Raw genomic sequence first — 20,586 nt, forward strand, 5'->3', positions numbered from 1 at the left:
TCTTTGAAAGTATAGTAACATTTATCTGCTAAATAATTTTTTGCAGCTTTCCTAAAGGCATGTATTCCAGTTTCAGCTTTGATCTCCTCTGGAAGTCTATTATACATTTTTAATCCATTAAATAATAAACTATTTTGGGTTTTTGTTTTTTTTTTTTCATATGAGATGCAAATGGTGGCAGGATCTAGTCCAGTGTTGGTGTATAGATCTGTTTTGTGTGTACTGGTCAATGTGTTTCTTTATATATATCACAGTCTGAAAGATGTATTCACATGGTACCGTCAAGATTCCCATGGTTTTGAATAAATCAGTACAGTGAGCTCTCTTGCTGCTTTTTGTTATTATTCATACTGCCCTCTTTTGCAGCTTGAAAATTGCTTGTATGTTCTGCACATTTGTATCCCAGAAGGTTATGCCATAACTAATTATTGAATGCACATATGCAAAGTATGTAGTCTTAGCACATGAACTATTACATACTGACATAATTATCCGGAGTGCATAGCAAGCAGTAGCAATTTTCTTTTCTAGTGCTGCAATATGGTCGGTCCAGTTAAGCTGTCAACATGCATTCCTAGGAATTTTGTGTTTGTGACACAATCTATAAGTTCATCTTTAACTTTTAGGCCTATGCTATTATGTTTTTTATTTATGTGGAAATTAATACTGTTTGTTTTTTTAATATTGAGGGTTAATTTGTTGCTTACTACCCACTTGCATACATGATCAAGAGTTTCTTCAGCTTTGTCTCTCAATTTGTCTGGTGACTCATCACTGATAAGGATGCTGCTATCATCTGCAAATAGTATTGCTTCCCCGTATTTGACACTCTGGGGAAAATCATTGATATATATTAGGAAGAGTATTGGCCCTAACACACTTACCTGAGGGACTCCTATGTTAATATGTTCTGGTTTGGAAATGTGTTTTGTCAATCTGCTGAACTTGGTTTGTGAGATCTCTACACACTGTACCCTATTTTCCAAGTATGATTGAAACCAATTATTTACTGTTCCCCTTATTCCTAGTGCCTCCATTTTGTTTAGTAGTATTTTGTGGTCTACCGCGTCAAATGCTTTGCTAAGGTTGAGGAAAATGCCTGTTACATGTTCACCTTCGTCAAGTGCTTCTAAGACAAAATTTGTGAAGTGAGCTACTGCTGAACCTGTGCTTCTTCCTGGCCTGAAACCAAATTGTTCTTTACACAGTAGGTTGTACTTGTTTAGGAAATCCATTAGTCTCTTTTTCATTATATTTTCTATTACCTTGGAAAAGGATGGGAGCAATGAGATGGGCCTATAGTTTTCTATATTTTCTGGATCGCCTTTCTTAAATAGAGGCAAAACTTTTGCACATTTTAAGTATTCTGGGAAGCAGCCTGCAGTGAAAGATTCATTTATGATGTGTGCCCAAGGATGTTGTATGCTGTCAATGCAGTCCTTCAGTAAGCACACTGGCACTTCATCTAAACCTGCTGATGTTTTATTCTTTAGATTCTTCACAACCATCCTTACTTCTTCTGTAGAAGTCGGTAACAGTAACATTGAGTTATCCATATAGTTCAATTTTTGTTCAGGCTGTTTTTTGCCAAACTTTTGCTGTAGCTTGGTAGCAACACTGCTGAAGTACTCATTTACAGTATTTACTAGTGTATTTGGGTTATGTATAATAGCACCATTATGTTTAATTTGAATGTTTACTGTTTTTAATTTATTACTGTTTGTTTCCTGTTTGGTAACAGTCCAGGCTGCTTTAATTTTATTTTCTGGCTTTTCTATAATACTGTCATTGTGGGCTTTTTTTGCATCTCGTAATACTCTTCTGTATATTCTTTTGTATGTGTGGTAGTAGTTTAGGAAACCAGGATCACTATGGTAGTTTTTTAACCTGTTCAGTTGTTTGAGTGTTGCAGAGGATTTCCTTATTCCTTTGGTCACCCAGGTATTTCTTTTGTGTGAGTGTACTGCAGTTTGCACCTTTGGGAATGCTTCATCAAATCTGAGTTTAAATAGTGAGATGAATTTAGAAAATTTCTTATTTACACTAGTTTCAGCATACACTTCTTCCCAAGTTATACTGTTTATTTGCTTGACAAATTCTGATCTGTTTGGTTTGGAGAAAACCCTTCTGTATGTGTATGTTTTAGTTGTATTGTCTATATTTATGTTTAATTTTAGGATTTGACAGGAGTGATCAGAAAGGCCAAGGTTATCTACAATAATTTCACAACTTTCTTTATCTATGTCTGTGATGATGTAATCAATTGTTGATGATGAGTTTTTGGCTATCCTCGTGGCTCTGTTAACTAATGGTGATAACTTATAACAGCACAATATATTCAAGAATGAGTTACAGAATCTATCTGGGTTTTGTGTGTTTATATTTAAGTCTCCACAAATGAGAACCTTCCCTTTAGGATTCGAAGCCATGTCTAGAATCTGGATTAGTTTTGCAGTGAAAGTATCTATATCACCACTGGGTGAATGGTAAATACATATTATAGTTAACCTTTGTGCCTCATCTGTCTTACTTATCTCTATGGCTGATATTTCTATGTGTTTTTCCTCACTTACAGAATTAATATCATTTCTAATTTTATAGGCAATTCCTTGCTTAACATATATACATGATCCACCACCTCTAATGGTGGTTCTACTATAATGACATGCTAGTATATATGAGCTTAAATTTATTAATGTTATTTCAGTTCCTCTACACCAATGTTCAGTAATGCATGTGACTGAACTGTTTAAAGTTTGTAGTTCCACTTCTAATTGTTGCACTTTGTTTCTGACAGATTGTATATTTTGATGAAAGACTGAGAAACGAGCACAGCTTACCTTGCCTGTATCTTTTGTTTGCATTTTGTTGACAGTGACTGATGCTTTGCGCTGGTTTGTCCCAGTTTTTTTCTCCTCTTGGTGCTGAACCATAAAAAATCCTACTTTGGAGTGATGTACTTTCTTGTCCTCTGGCTCCTTCTGATGGGGTGTGGTTTAGCTGGTGGCTTCTCCATTGGTACTGTGGTTTCTGGTGCTACTGCTGTTGCTGGCTTTGCTGTTGTCTGTCCCACTGTTGCTGTGTCTCCTGTTCTTATTGTTGGTGGTGGTGGTGAAGGTTCTGCTGATGTCAGTTCTGCTGCTGACGAGATGACTGCCTTTGTTGATTTTTCTTGTACTGTGGAATGTTCTATTACTGATAGTGGTATAACAGTTGTTTTTGTGTTGAAGGTGTTTTGAAGTAGTTTTAATTCCTTCATTATCATGTTCGCCAGATATTCTTTCCCAATACTGTTTCAGTGTAGTCCATGTTGTGTATGGAATCTACGACCTATATTATTTATATTAACACATTTAACATTTTTAAAACGTCTACAGATCTTGGCAAACTGATAGTTGGCTTTTTGTATTTCTGTATTTACACATGATTGGTTATCCAGATCGTGCCGATGTGGTGTATTCACGATTATCTTTTGTATGCGTGAGGTTCTTCAGACACTGTTTAAGATAACGTGTAGCATTTGCAGTTTCATTTTTATATACATCGTTTGAACCTCCGATGAGTATTACACAGTCTTTATCGTGTAGATTTTTAACCTCTCTAGATTCAGTCGTTTTTATTATTTCCCCTAGTGGGGCTCCCGGTTTTACTATGTTACACAAACTTCTATTAGTTTTCTCTTTAATTTTCTTTGCGAGTCCATGGCCATGACTATCTGAAAGCATGAGTATTTTATTATGCGAGTTATCTGTTACAATGTTTTTCGTTTGAGTGTCTGTTTGTATCGGTATTTTGTGACGTACTTCGAGGTCATTTTGTACCAGTATTGTCTCATGAAGTTCATACGACACTTTATCACTGTTTCGAGATTTTTTGATGTGTTTAGACTGTTCACTGGTGGTTTTAGGCCTACTATCTTGAATGTTTTTCTTCCCAAGCGACTCATAACGGCTCGTTTTACCCTCGCTGTCTACAATTGCGAGTACTTCAAATGAGTTTTCATGCACGAAATTAACGTTGCGGTCATTGTTCACACGATTTAACACTTCTTGTTTGTTGTTTTTAAACGTAGCTTGGTTGTTTTTAAACGTAGCTTTGTTCCAGTTTTTGGAAGCAGGCGAAACGTTTTGCACCGAGTCCCGCGTGTAGTACGTACCTTGTTTTGATCGGAGATCATAATTTTCTTTCTTGAGCCATGAAATTTCTTTACGAAGCACTTCGACAATTTTCTGTAGGCTGATAATACGTTCATTTAATTTTGTTGTAACACCATTATCATTCACATTGTTTTTCACTACGGAGCTGTAATTTTTCGCGCACAGGAATATTACGAACACTTGAATCTGTCGCCACTACTGCAAGGAAGATCTCTAGCCTCAAAACAGAGCAGTAGTGATGAGTGTGTGCAGATATGGCTTTATAATCATGTTACACTTATTATACTTTGCTAAAAAAGCCACAGCCAAGACACCCAAATAAATGATTTTGCAATACTAAGTAGGGCCTATACCAAATTATTTTAACAGCAAATTATGTCAAGTGTATTACTCATGAAGAGATACTGTTAAATGAATTGATGATTCAATTGAGATGGAGATTGTCATTTATATGATACATACCAAATAAAATGTGTAAATATGGTATCAGAATGTACATGTTGAAGAATCTGGATGGTTTTGCAAGTAAGTGATCTGTGTACAAGGGGACGCTTGACAGTATAGTTGGAAAAGTCATGTTGGAAAGCTCATTTCACATTTTTTTTAAGTAGCCTTATGTTGGCAATCACACACATTTACATGGACAGGCCTAATTATTAGGAAAGCCATACATTATCTAAAACCCTTTTGCTTATATAAAAAAAAAACACTAAGCTTAAATAGGAGGAGCATCCTTAAAGAAGTATCTGCCAAACTGAGAGAAGGAAATACAATTGTTCTGTACTCGCAAAGTGTAATGATAAAAAATGGGGGATGAGATACTATATTTCCACAGAATTAACACCAGAAAATGACCTCAAAACTTCCACCAATTGTCAAATAAAATGCAAATATGCCTCACATTGATAGGCAGTATCAGATGCTTTCATACTATTCATGTGAATGTAAGGCTATATACCAGCTTAAGAAAACTATTCTTTCATGTAACAGAAATGCTCCTTTCCATATAGCTGAGATACCGAGTCACAGAAAGGCACAAGAAAAAGACTGTCAGACAACCAGCTTTTGGCCAACAAGGCATTTTTCAGAATTAGACAAAACATGTGCGTACACACATGCACACGCACAAATGACCACAATCTCTGGCAGCTGGAGCCAGACAGCGAGCAGCAGTGCATTATGGAAGAGGCTACCAGATGGTGGTAAGGAGGAGGCTGGCACGGGAAGGGGGAGGGATGCTGGGAGTGCACAGGGACGAGGTGGAGAGTGGAGCAGCTAGGTGCAGTCGGGAGGTTAGATGGAGGTTGGGGGTAGAGAGAGTGTTAGAGGAAAAGGAGAGAAGTAATAAGACTGGGTACTGGGTGTGTTGGTGGAATAGAGGGCTGTGTACTGCTGGAATGGAAACAGGGAAGGGGCTAGATGGGTAAGGACAACGACTAATAAAGGTTGAGGCCAAAAGGGTTACGGGAATGTAGGATGTATTGCAGGGAGAGTTTTACCTGTGCAATTCAGAAAAGCTGGTGTTGGTGGGAATGCTCCAAACAGCAAAGGCTGTAAAGCAGTAATTGAAATGAAGGATGTCATGTTGGGCAGTGTGCTCAGCAACAGGGTGGTCCAGTTTTTTCTTGGCCATAGATTGTTGGTCGCCATTTGTACAGACACACAGCTTGTTGGTTGTCATGCAGATGTAGAATGGAGCACAGTGTTTGCAGCTTAGCTTGTAATCACATGACTGGTTTTACAGATAGCCCTTCCTTTGATGGGATAGGAGACAGGGCTGGAGGGATATGAGCGATGAGGCAAGGGGTTAGGAGCAGGGGTTGTGTAGGGATGAACAAGGATATTATGTCGGTTTGATGAGTGGCAGAATACCATTGTGGGAGGAGATGGGAGGCTAGTGGGCAGGACATTTCTCAGTGAGACTCTCAGTATATTTAAAGAGAGACCCCTCATCTCTACAGATGCAACAGCCATTGGTGGCTAGGCTGTATGGAAGGAACTTGTTGGTATTGAATGGGTGGCAGCTGTCAACGTGGAGGTATTGCTGGTGGTTGGTAGGTTTGATATAGACAGAGGTACTGATATAGTCATCTTTGAGGTGGACGTCAACATTGAGGGAATTGGCTTGGTGGGTTGACTAGGGCGAGGGGAAGTGAATGGGGGAGAAAGTGTCGAGGTACTGGAGGAATGTGGATGGGGTGCCCTTGCCCTCGATCCAGATGATGAAGATGAGGAGTTTGGGATTCTGGGTGTTTAGGAAGGATTCCTCTAGATGGGCCATGAAAAGGTTAGCATAGGATGGTTTCTTGTGGGTGCCCATAGACATACTCCAGATTTGTTTGTAGGTAATGCCTTCAAAGGAGAAGTAGTTGTGGGTGAGGATATAGTTGGTCATGACAATTAGGAAGGAGGTGGTTGGTTTGGAATTCATCAAGTGTTGAGAAAGGTATTGTTCAATAGTGGTAAGGCCATGGGCATCAGGGCTGTTAGTATAAAGGGAGGTGCATCAGTAGTGATGGGCAGAGTGCCGTGGTAAGAGGACAGGAACCGTAGAGAGTTGGTGTAGGAAATGATTGGTATCTTTCATGCAGGAGGGTAGGTTGCTGGTAATAGGCTGTAGGTGTTGATGGTAGGGGTCAGGAGAGAGATGGACATTGGGGAGAGGTTCTGGGACGGGCCTAAGGATTTGAGTAGAGACTGGAGATCCTGCTGGATTTCTGAAATGAGGTCACTGTGGCAGGTTTGTAGGTGGATGAATCTGACAGCTGGTCGAGTCCATGTACCAAGTAATCCTTGCTGCTCAAAACAACAGAAGTGGAGCCTTTGTCAGCACGTAGGATTATAAGGTTGGGGTCATCCTGGATTTTCCTTTGTTTGAGAAATGCTACTTTTCAATTCACTTTACCTGTACAAAGAATACTCAGTGAGTAAAATGGAGCTGTATGAATGTAGAATAAAAAATTATATGGGAACTATTTCCCCCAATGGAAATTCGAAGAAATATGAGAAAGATTGTCCATTAGAAAACATTTATTCTGAAAGAGTGCGAACCAAAATGCTGCCATAATGAAGAGAAGCAGAAATTACACTGGTCAGGTCATGCATAAAGATTCAACAAATGTCCAATAAATCCTAGATTCTGTTTTGAATTGCTGCATGATTAGACATAATTAGAGAATATTTTGTTTGAGACTGGGAATTCTTAATATTAGAAAAGAAAAGCTGTTTTTTCCTGTGCGTGATATTTGAATGTTTTAATTACTGTTTTGTAAATGCTAGTTCAAAACAAAATGTTTATTTTTCACCAAATATAAACACTTGTTTATTGTTTGAATAGTATTTTGTTTGCATTGGTAAGGAGGTACCATTAAGCTTGTCTGAAATAATGCATACAATACTTATGTGTTGATAGCATGAAGGCTTTATCAGACTATTCCACTACAGATGCCAGTAATGTGGTTTGCACCTAGCACCCTCTCATGTGCAGACATTACTTTAGCTGTCAATATTATGTAAGTATAGAACAAAAACTTCAAGGTCTTGCTTGAGTATGTTTTCAGCTTGTAGCTCATTCACACTCACAAGTTTCTGTATGTTGGTTAGTAGTTCATGCTGCTGCCCATGTCAAAATATGGTAAGAGTTAATATTTCACTGTGGCTCCTACTAGAGTCCTCTCTGCATTCATCACTGAAGACTACAGCATGTCACGCCATCTTCAAGTGATCCTCTGACAGCACCAGTCAAGCTACGCATGTCGATGCTGTGGCATGAGTTGAAGAAGGGCTAGAGGTGTGTGTGCCCATAGTTCCACTGCCACCGGCAGTGGCCATGTGGTTCTAGGCGCTGCAGTCCAGAACCGTGGGACTGCTATGGTCACAGGTTCAAATCCTGCCTCGGGCATGGATGTGTGTGACGTCCTTAGGTTAGTTAGGTTTAAGTAGTTCTAAGTTCTAGGGGACTGATGACCTAAGATGTTAAGTCTCATAGTGCTCAGAGCCATTTGAACCAAGTTCCACTGCCAATAACCAGTTCACAACAGTTTGTATCAACATGCCTGGGTTCACAAGCCCTCTTATCTGTGCTGTGATAGCTGTACAATCTGCCATTGCTGCCCTCACAACACAATGATCCTGGTGGGCATCTGTGGTGCATAGGCATCCAGATTATCATCTATGGGTGTGAGAACATTCATGGGCCACTGGTACCAGCATCACTACACATCTAACACAGCATGTCCGAATTGTGTGGCAATTTTTTGAAAGGACCATCTTATCACTCAGAAGGCCACAGTTTGATCCCTTTCAGCAGTTGGCTGAAGGGAACATGAGTGCATCTCCATGACATGTTTGCCTGATTGCTTCACACATGTGCACCACACTGAGCTTTCTGGCTGTGAGCATTCCCTATTAAAAGAGTAGACACAGATGGCACACTGGTACCTATGCCACTACACTATCTGTACGTGGATGATGTTCAAATCATTATCAGTACATCTACTATCCCCCAGGTAGCATATGCCATAATCAGACCAGAATCAATGTTGCCTTTCCAGGTGTACTAATTTCTTTTTCTGCCCCTGTATGGGGACTACTCAGAAAGTAAGGTCCAGCCGATCACAAAATGGAGATGGCAGTAAAGATTTGATGATGCTTTGCACAAATGTAGTGGACAGTGCCTCTAGTATGCCTATCAATTGTGCCACATAGGCTTGAAAGTAATGTCAGAATGTGAGAACATAATACATGAAATGCTGCAAGGATCAGTACTGGGCTCCATCTTGTTTAATTTACATAAATGATTTTTCAGTGACTGAATTGCAGTGCAGAAGCTATAATGTTTGATGATAACACAAGCATAAATCCAAACTCAAACTCAGTAGAAACAGACCAGATACCAGCTGAACAGCCCTACAAGTTGTTCACAGCTAACAGTTTAAGTCTCACAAAGACTTATGTTACACAATTTAAAATAAACAGTAATGATCTGTTGTGCCATAAGTAGACATTAATGGCCACACACTAAATGAAGCACATTTTATCTTTTGTGAATATATATCCTGACTTGTTCCATATCCCTGAAGGTTCTCTTTATGTATGGGATCTATGGAACGGTGTGAGTAAATGACTGAATATCAACCAGAAATGGAAAGTAAACAACCAGCTACTAACTGAATTACGAAGTAAAAGCAAAAACAATTTAAAAAAACTTATTTATTTGTTTATTAATCATAAAACACAGAAGTAATTGGAAACAAAAAGTGTTACTAGTGACAAGAATACAGGATTTTCTTAGAGGTATATATTGTCTTTCAAATTCCAAAAAGTAATCTTATGTTGCTGCTATTTAAAATTAAAATAACAAAGGATTATTTATTTTGTGTTCTTTATACACGTATTTCTACCAAGAAAAATTGGTAGAAAGTTAAAAACAGAAAAATAAGCTGTGAGAATTTTGTTGTAGAATGAAACTATATATGAGTGGTATAGAGCACCACTAATAAATATGTTAGTGAATGTTGTGTATCATCAAAATAACAGACAGGTATCGGATTTATGTGTTTCTTGTTATTACTGTGTAACACACAACTGCATTAGCAGCACAACAGGAACCCATATGATTCATCCACACAACCGAGATTCATTATCTATGGATTGGAGTAAGGCAATTATACACCACCTACAACAGAACTTACTCTAGATAGATTGAGGCAGCTAAGGCAGGCCATCACAAATATGTCCAGAATGAATAAATATATTGAGACGCTACATTTTTTTCAAGTTATAGCAGACAATACAGTGAATTTCCCAATATTCACAAGTAATTTTTATTGACATAACATGCATGGGACATGATCAAACAGTATCAAGATAACTAATGACTCTGAGCACTGTGGGACTTAACATCTGAGGTCATCAGTCCCCTAGAACTTTGAACTACTTTAATCTAACTAAGCAAAGGACATCACACACATCCATGCCCAAGGCAGGATTTGAACCTGTGACCATACCAGTCGCGCAGTTCTGGACTGAAGTGCCTAGAACCGCACCATGGATGTGTCTCACCATCAGGGGAAGAGGTTCCATGGATATGATCAAACAGTAACAAGATAACAGCACCATGGACCTGTCTCACCATCAGGGGAGGAGGTTCCATGAATGTCTGCCATATTACCCCAAATGTAAGCAAGGACAGAACTCAGGGTATGGTTTATATGTGTATTATCATGGCTATCATACCATGTGCTTAAAATGTTTCCTTGAGCATTGCTGCACACTATGAAGTGATTCTGGTGAAACAGCCTGCACATTGAATTTCATCTGGAATCAATGTGTTACAAGGCATTTCATTTCTTTGGGAGTCATCAGTGTTTTGTAATAAACGTCTTGCATTAAATCTCACCACAGATAAAGGTGTAGATGTGTTAAGTTAGGTGAGTCTGTAGACCATTTTGCATTTCCTGAACAACTGTTCCAATGCTCTACAAATGTCCCCTTAAGAGGGCCTGTCAACATACGTGTGGAATGAGAGGGATATCCATCATGTTGGTACCACACTGACTGCTTCATGTTCAGTGGGATGTCGTCCAATAACTGCAGCAGCAGTATATCTTAGGAACTCACATTACTTGAATGTATTTAGAATTCCATCAATAACACAGAGACCAGTGTTGCAGGTTTTGAAAAGCATGCACCAAATATTGAAAGACCAAGAACATTCTTTGAGTCAGCATGGATTTTCAACTGATGATTAGTGCACTTTGTGAAGACTGACTTGCCTACGGTTTGCAAATGATGCTTCTTCCTTTAACAAAATTTTGCTTAGATATGCCGCCTCACTTTGCACTTTTTGTAGATAACATTGAGAGGGCTGTAATCAAATTCGGATAGTCACTGCCATGAAGCTGTAGATGTAGTGAAATTTGAAGAAGACGAAATATGATGGAATGCAGTGTTCGCAGAATGCACATTTGATTGATACCTCTTGTACTTCCGAACTACCAGTTAGTGACATTTGCATTGTGTGTTACCCCTTTAAAATGTTAGTTTAATATCTTTCATCAGTTGCTCTTCTTTTCCCTTGGCATATTTTACTCTCCACACTACAAGTTTCTAGATCTTTATTTATAACGTTTAAAAAGATAGAGCATGACTGCTTGGCACAATCTGGACACTCTTCAATGTACAACTGCACCGCTTCTCTATCAGTTTCACAATGTTCACCATAAACAATGCTCAGTGCACAATGTGAGTGTCTCAACAGTTTTACAAGCAAGTTGTCTGATTACTACAACAGCAGACACAGACTGGTGGGCTTCATGCACTCAGGTAAACACAAGAACCATACCTGAGTTTTGCGTTTGCTTACATTCAGTATAACAGGGCAGATGTTGATGGAACCTCTTCTCCTGGTGGTGGGACAGTGGTTTGCAGTGCTGTTATTCTGATAATATTTGACCAAGTCCCACACATGCTCTGTCATTGAAGTTCTCTTAGAAGCTTCTTTCAAGTGCCACAGAAAAAAAGTATATACTTCCATTAGAACAGAAAAAAGTAAGTGTCATAATTTGGAGACTATAAATGATGAAAATTGCTTGTGAATATCAGGGAACTTGCATTATAGTCCACTACAACTAGGCAAAAACTGCACTCACACAAAAGTTATACCTGCTCTGTTTTACAGCAAGGCATGCTTTGGTAAACATATCGGATAAGGTAGGATCGAAGATATGCAAACATATTTTTTCTCAAAGTAAATGGAATTATAATTATAGAGGTACCTGTAATAAGTTATTAAGGCAGAAAGTAAGAAAGCCACATTAATAAAAACATTGAGAAAGGTGAGATCAAGTTGTGATGGCAAAGTGAGAAACTTTACTTAATATGTGGAAAACTTTTTAGAGAAATAAAAATAGAAGGTACAGTTAGATGCATTACAATTTAAGAACTGAATGGTAGGGTACAACAACATTTATAAGCTTTTTCCAATCCATGATGGTGTAATGCAGCAAACCCTGGTAACAGTATCTGTTTTTTCATATTTATAAGCATTGATAGTACAAATCCTTACTTGTTTAATAAATAATGACAATGAAGATGCAGCTGTTTATAATAATTACTATCCAGCATAAAGAAGAGAATTAACTGGTATTACCAATGAAGATTTCTAATCTAAGACAAGTGCTATAAGAACTTCGATAAGGTACATGAGGGAGAATCTTAGTTCACTTCCTTAGATTATTGCCCAGTATCACATGATCATTCATTCAAAATTTCTCTTCTTACATGGGAGGTTTCTTAGAAATATGCACATGAAACCGATAACAAAGTCAGCAGAAATGGAGCAACTGCTGAAACTGGATGAATAACAAAGAAAATGATGGGTTATTAGAGTGACAGGGAAACACAGCTAAAACTGAATTGAAGTCAACTCAACGCACGTACAACATACTTTGACTGCATCTTTAACTCACTCACTTTTATGTGTGTAAAAGTTATTCACACTTGGAATCTATGCTTTGTACATGAAATTCATAAATAACTAAGAAGGAAAACAGCAATGACTGCTTGCAAAAATAGTTACAGTCAGACTAGATATGTAATTTATCAGTGTTGTCAGTTCATTATTTTCAACCAATCAGAAGCAAAAGCTCATACAAGTGGATTGGAAGAGCTGTGATGAGGTTTGACAACAGAAGTCTATGATGTATTATATGGAGTTTCAGTCTGATTTCCGTTACTCTGTACATTATTCCTATTACATATAGCTGCTCAATGGCACATATTATTTCTTTACGGTACAGTAAATTTCTGTTGTTCTTGTTATTTATTTCCATTGGCACAATGTTTGAAAGAATAAATTCCATTGTCTATCTGAACATCAGAAAACCTGTTCATTATCTGCTGAGCCTTCAGGCAGCAGAATTACCATTGATGATTTTTCTTGTTCACTTCCTAGCACCCATGCTGGCATAGTATTGAAGTGTTTTTTTATGGGTCTGTTCCTAAGACGTAACAGTTGTAGCACTTCCGGTCTTACATAAATCTCAGCATTTGACGCACCTGTAAGATAAGTAAATTTTAATAATGAATTTGAGCTTGTGATGTAGCAGATCAAGCAATTAAACAAGTAGAGAACATTTTAACTTTGTCAGAGAGCATATTAACTAGATTTTATACAAAAAAATTTGGAGTTCATTGCTGCTGTGGCTTGAATGTCAATATCTGTATATCAGACTACACTGGCTATTTGAAACTAGATATTGAAACATAGCAAGGTTGAACTTTTAGCAAAGTATGCTGTTGGGAAAAGTGGTCATGTCTGTTGGGCCATGGGCATGATGTCGAAGTGCACCCAGAGTTTCTGTAAACTATTGTTGATTTGAACATGTTACAGTCAGTGTGTAAAGCATATGAAGACAATTGATAAGTATCAGACAATGAAAATATAACACCAATGCAGGGTAAAGAATTAATATTTTACAAAGCTCCCAATCAGGAAATTAAAAATCAGAGAGACCAAATCACACTAGTTAAATAGCTATGAGAATATTCAGTACCCAACAGTGATTAATATGATAGTATATGATAAATAATAACTATAGCCCGCATGTTTATAATGTAAATTGCTGTTATGGGATACTGTTCCTGACAAAGTACTAATGGTTTTTGAATTGGATGCATTTTAGCATGATTCCTGTAACATCACAAAAAGCTGATTAGAAAATACAGTGGTCTCATATGGCACACTGTTGTTATCTGTTTGATTATTATGTTATTTGACACACTGAATTTATACATGTCATTTGAATGCACATTTTAATAATTAATGGATCTCAGTGAACACTGAAATAATCATCTACTGTCTTTATCAGCACCACAGTACACACACACATCACATGATCATAAAGCATCTCTTATAATAGAATTTTTTATACCTGTCATGTGAATAATAACATTGGAATGTTTAAGAGGAAGGTGGTCTTAGGTACACAAGAATAGTTGCTAGAAGCCCCATGGATGGTTCTGGCCAGGATATTGGCTTAAGAGAAATGTTGAAGCTATCCCAGATCACCAAATAAATTTCCAGCCAGGAGATATGAACATCCATTCCCTCTTTTCAAATAATATCTTGATAACAACTTAGTGAAATTGCTATAAAGAACTTAGTAATTTATTTTCATTTTCCATTGATCATTTGCACAATACATCTTAATAGTATGGACTGAGTCATTTTCATTTACACTGCAAATTAATTTGTAAATATGGAAACATGCTGAACATTTTTAAGTTGTTTTATTTTTATTTATTTTTTTTTATTTTTTATTGCTTATACATATGTGAGTTACTAATTCTTACCAAACACCTTTTACACATTACAGTAACAGAAATTCTTCTATAGAATAAAAGGAGTTGTCAAGGAGAAACTTCTTCAGTTTGTTTAAATATTTTACTTTGCTGTTTGTCAGACATTTTATATCGCTTGGTAATTTGGCAAAAATTTTAGTTGTGGCAATGTGCACCCCTTTTGTGCTACAAATAACATTAATGTTGAGTATGAAAGTAATTTTTTCTTCTGGTATTGCAGTTATGCACATCATGATTCCTTTTGAACTGCAGTGGATTATTTACAACAAACTTTATGAGGGAATAAACATATTGTGAAGCAATAGTCAGGAAACCCTACACCTTAAACAGATTTCTACAAATATGTCAGCTTACTGATTTGCCTCTCCCCAAGATTTGCAATGATTCTGAGTGCAAATATGGCTGAACTATGTTGTTTCAGGAGTTCCAAAAGTGCTTTTTCCAGTTTAAATTCACATCAGTGTGGGCACCTAACAATTTTGAATTTTCCACCCTGACTATTATTTTCTCACCATGACTTAAACTTATTGGTGCAGTACCGCTAGATATGCAGACCTGAATAGGTTGTGTTTTTTAAAATGGAGGGTGAGACCAATTGTAGAAAACCAGTGAATGATATGTTTAAGAACCTTGTTTACCATTTCTTCTGTTGCTGCATGTATTCTTGGACTGAGTACAATACTAGAGCCACCTGTAGAAAGAGCTAATTCTGATTGTTGTACAATAGATGAAAAATAATTTAAATATGTGAGGAACAGTAGTAGATGTAAGGCTGAGCCTTGGGAAACTTAGTTTTCTACATCTTTGACTCTTGGTCTGTCTATTTTTTGCCTTCACCCTCCCACATCTATCATAAACAATGCACTTAGCTCTTTGCTCTTATTAACTCATGTATGATGTTCTGGCAGTAATATCTGTCTTGCATATTACCCTAACTTCCATCTTGCAGCTCTCAGGTTTTCAGATCTCGTGCAGTACAGTCCCCAACAATCAGTCTTTCCTTCTCATCCCATCCAGCAAGTCTCCCCTGACCTGGGGTTCTGGGTTACTTTTCCAAACTCTACCCCTTTCCTATACCTCACAAGTCCTCTTCCTTCACTCCTTCTCCTTATCTTTCAACCCTTCTGTCAGAAGAAGGAACCACTGGCTCCGAAAGCTTGCATATCTATACCTTCTTTACGTGTGTTGCTGCCACTTGGTGAGTACATTTTTTTTATCTGTCCAATTACATTATATGAGAATATTGTGATTCACACAGGCAAATGCCTTAGATAGACTGCAGGAAATTCCAAATGGCACTATTTTGTTATTTTATTCTCGTAATATTTGGTGATTGAACACGTAAATGCCATTCTCAGAAGAGCAACTCTTCTGAAATCCAAACTGTGATTTGCGGAGGATATCATAATTGCTCAGGTGAGATGCTATTCTAGAATTCATCACCTTCCCAAAAAATTTGGAAAATGATGTCATTAACGAGGGGTTTAACAAGGGCATATTTCAGTCTCTCTGGAAAGATGCCTTGAGTTAGTGATACATTACAGATTTGTGATAAGACAAGGCTTATTATATGGGAACAAATCTTTAGTCCTCTACTGGGAACACCATCAAATCCAGATGAGCTTTAATTTTTAGAGGATATATGATTTTCTTAATTCCAGAAGGAGAAGTTTGTGTTATATTCATATGACTGAATTTTGTGAAAGTTGCTTTTTCAACATACTGCCGTGATTTTTCTCTTGTACTGTTTGTCCTTATACTTTCTGCTATATTTAAAAAATGATTGTTAAATATATTTGGTACCTGTGACTCATCATTTATAGCCTTTCCATTCAGCTCAATAGTGATGTTATCCTGTTCTGTTGCTGATTGCCCTGTTTCTCATATCACTATATTCTATATAGCCTTTCATCTGTTGTTGAAATAATTGATTTCTGACATTTTACAGATGTTCCTTGATTTTTAATAAGTTTTCTTAGTAATTCTGAGACGTTTTTGTAGTGTGCAACTACTACAGGATCTCTTCTTGTTTTCACCAATAGATATACTTCTCATTTCCTTTCACAAGATACTTTACTCACTCTAGTGATCCATGGTGTTGTACATTGTGTAATGTCCTCTCTGATTAGCTTATGCAGAAAGCTGTTTTCAAATAATAATATGAATTTATCATGGAGTAGATTAAATTTTATGTTGAAATTTGATTAATTATAAATTTTATTCCAGGTTATCTCTTTAAACTATGTTTGAAAATATTTGTCCTGTAGTAATTAATTATTCTGATTTCCACTGAGGAGTATTTATACTGTAAGGCACTGTCTTATTTATCCTGACTGACTTTGCTTTGTGATCAGCGAGATCATTTGTTACTGGGTTAACAATTGTTTTCTTACTTTGAGTGTCACCAAAGAAAATATCATCAGTTAGGGTTTTGGTGCCTTTATTCACCTGTATAGGAAAGTTAATTATTGAGATCAAATTATAGAATCCAAATAAGTTTTCCACATCATTTTTCCTATCAAAATTCCTTAGTAAATCTACACTGAAGTCACCACAGACTATTAATGCTTGCTACTACCTAACTGACAGTGTAGCAGCGAATGGAGACTCCTCATAAACAGTTCAAAATTTTCCAGTGAGGAACTATATGCAGTTACAATTAAAAGTGATCTATTTTTCAGTATTAATTCACAAGTGTGATGATGGCACAAAATTTACTTGTGTCAATGTTTTTGAAGTTGTGTTCTGTATTAATATAAATAACTTTCAATGGAGAAATAACAGTGGCAACTGGTGGCAAATATTTTTTTAATACATGTACCTAGGTTTTGACACTTCTAAGGATGTCTGCATCAGAATGAAAATTTAAAAGCAATGAAGTAACTTTGCGAGAAGGCAATAATCAAAGTTTAGGGTAGACATGCTCAAGTCAAAAATTAAAAATTAAAAACATTCCAGCTTTGGTATGTACACCTATATTTTATGGAAGTAGCTACTTCTGCAGTCACACAGCATCTACCTGGCTTTCATAGGATTGTTTTTTATGGAACCCATGTTGATGTCTACAGAGGAGATGTTTGATCTATAGAAATGTCATAATATGTGAGCATAAAACATATTCCAAACTTCTACAATAGATCAGTGTCAAAGGTATAGGCCTATAATTCCGTGCATCTTTTCAACATCCCTTCTTGAAAAGGGGAATGACCTGAGCTTTTTCCAATCATTACAATACTTCACACCTCTGGAGACCTATGGTTCACTTCTGCTAGGAGTGTAGGAATGAACTGGTATCCAGTCAGGTCCAGTGGCCTTTCCTCTTCTAAGTGATTTCAACTGCTTTTCTATTCCTTGGTCACTTGTTATGATATGTGTCATTTTTACCCATGCAATGATTTAAAGGAGTAACTACCATGTGATCTTCCTCTGTAAAATAGTTTTGTAGAAAGGCTTTTAGTAGTTCAACCTTTTCTGTGGCATCCCCTGTTTCAATGCCATTATGACTACTAACATGGTTGTCCAAGCATGGGTAGTCTTTTTCAGCCCTCACAGTTTTACTCAGCACATATCTGTCTAAAGCATGTTGTATTACGCTCTTCAAATCTGTCAACTGATGCAGAACACTATCAGTGCTGGAAATGAAATTTTTGTGTTTGCCTGTCAGGCAATCTGGAATTTCTCTCTTGTCACCCTTGTTAAACAGAAAGATCTTCCTACCATTCTTTGTATTCCTGTTTACAGCCATATTCAGTGAAACTGTAATGGACTTATGATCACTGATTCCATGTTCTGTGCTGATTCAAAAAGTTCATGTCTTTTTACCACCAGCAGGTATAATATTTTTTCTTCATGAGTTGGTTCTCCAATTAACTGTTCATTATAATTTTTGGGGTAAGGTACTTAGAGAAATTTTAAATGATTCTCTGTGACTACTACCAATCCTAATCACTTGACTCTCCTAGACTATAGCAGATAAGTTAAAATCTCCACATGATCAGGAATATTACATGAAATGTTTTCCAAGTTTCCCCTCAGGTGTTCCTGCTGAGGCAGGGAGTCTATAAAGGCATCCAGGAGCCAAGTTTGTTCTGTGTTTAACACTTATCTTCACTCAAATTTTTTCACATTCTGAATCAGTATTCATCTCATTAGATATTATTCTATTTTTTATTGCTATAAACACACTTTTACCACCAGCATTCAATCTATTTTTATGATATACATTCCACTTGGAGTCCAGATTTCATTGCTGTTGACATGCAGTTTCATCTAGCTATTTGTTCCTAGTATTATGTGGGTATTTTTTACTATTTATAAATGAGACTAGTTCTGGGACTCTCCCATAGATGCTCTTGCTATTAGCTACTACAGTTTTAACATTTTGTTTCTCCAATATTCTATGGTGAATGCTATTCTGTATGCACTCAGAATGTGTCTTAACAGGTGTGTAGAGGGATTTCTCTATCCTAAGAAATCCACATGTGCCTGCTGCACATACTCCAGTACCCTGGTAGCTGCTTCCTGCATGTAGTGCACACACCTGACCTAGGGGGCTATACATTTCTCCACCCAATAGCAGAGGTCACAAAATCCACAACCACGATGATCAAGGAATTGTCTGAGCCTCTGTTTCAAGCCTCCCTATTACCTCCAAACTGGAGGACCATGGTCATTTGTGGGAGCGACGCTGCATAATGTTAGCTATGTTTTCACTCTGTGAGCATGACCCACTGTCTTCACCAAATCAGCCTGCTGCCTGTAGGAACTAAGGATGGCCTGTGAATGCAGGCAGCAGACATCAGTCGTACTGACAAGAGCAATGATTTGCAGCTGAGTGCACCCAGTGTGCTCAGTCACTGCCAGCAGAGCCTCCTCCACATCTCAGACTAGACCCTCCTGGCAAGCAGACAGAGTGGACACTAGCCTTTTCCAACCTGATCTGGCCATAACATTGCCCATGCCATGGGTCCCTACAGAGCACACAGATCAGAGCAAACTGTCTTGGCTGTGTGCATACCATGAAGTGTATAACATTTTAGGCCATGTATCGTGTACTGATATACTGAATTTGGTAGTGTATTTAATAGTACAGCACTGTTTGCCTCATGCTGTGTACAACAACAAGATCAAATACTGGCAAATAACACCCATAAAAAATCATCACCACAGCAGAACACAGTGTCATTACAGTTTTTTTCAAGATAAGAAAGAAACTGAAAAAGGAAACAAAGGAACAAAAATGCAGCTGCAGGAACAGATATAAGTGTTAACTAGACTTAGTGAAAGTTTAGCAATCATGAACAGCACATATCTAAATTTATATTAATGTCTTAGGAAGACATTTGGCAACTGCTTCAGACACAAAATGTTTAAGACATTTGAACTTAATTGTTCAGGTTGTTGATCTGAAAGGAAGAGTATGATACATATCACATACCTTCCCCTGATGAAGTGGAAATAGTGTCCTCTGAATTCTTTTCCCTCCAGCTTAACTCCTGTAAAATACATGTGAATTAAACGAACAGTTATCAAATGAATGTCCTAAGTGCATTGACACTTGTGAAACTGACAGCACTCAAAATTTATGGGATTATATAAATTATATTATTTACGCAAATTACTCATGGTGTATAGTTCACCACATTTGTTTTGAGTCCAACTCAAAAAATATTTTACTAGGAAGATTAGCTGTAGTTAAAACTGAGATGATTAGAAAGAGGATACTTTTACATTTGTCCTGCAAAACTCAGTATTGTTTCTTGGTGCATGGTGGTCACAATTGATAGGTTAATAGTGGAACAAACAAGTTTTACACACTTTCCTTCAGAGATATAAAGAATGAGGGAGGAACAGTGTATACCATCCATAGAATAACTCTTAGGCAATCTTAACCAAAAGGGCTGGGAAACATTGTGCTAACATTCTCAGTACAAAAATAAGGATTCTTTACTCAATTTTGATAATTTATACTAAAATAGGTATCGATCATTACGTATCAGATGGGATTTTAAGGAACTGCAAATCACAAAAAATGGTAATCAGTCCATATGTGTACCAATGTGTC

At 37.3% G+C, this 20,586-nt stretch overlaps 1 protein-coding gene across 4 annotated transcripts in view; it reads right to left on the reverse strand.

The window, feature by feature from the left end:
* The window catches only part of LOC126235928 (uncharacterized), a 306,471-nt gene that overhangs the window by 251,168 nt on the left and 34,717 nt on the right, over window positions 1-20,586 (reverse strand). The window contains exons 2-3 of one of the 4 annotated variants that reach the window (XR_007544840.1): window positions 19,960-20,017; window positions 10,282-13,217 (exon numbers count right to left, since the gene is read on the reverse strand). The exons of 1 other annotated variant lie outside the window; for it this stretch is intronic. Coding sequence is in view for 2 of the 3 variants with exons in the window: in XM_049944890.1 (XP_049800847.1) it covers window positions 13,036-13,217; window positions 19,960-20,017 (240 nt within the window). In the remaining variant the exon portion in view is untranslated. Of the gene's footprint in view, window positions 1-9,457; window positions 13,218-19,959; window positions 20,018-20,586 lie in introns of those variants that run through there. 2 more of the 4 variants (XM_049944890.1, XM_049944889.1) reach the window with 2 other exon arrangements.

Source organism: Schistocerca nitens, chromosome 2 (genome assembly GCF_023898315.1).
Source record: "Schistocerca nitens isolate TAMUIC-IGC-003100 chromosome 2, iqSchNite1.1, whole genome shotgun sequence".
Taxonomy (NCBI): Eukaryota; Metazoa; Arthropoda; class Insecta; order Orthoptera; family Acrididae; genus Schistocerca; species Schistocerca nitens.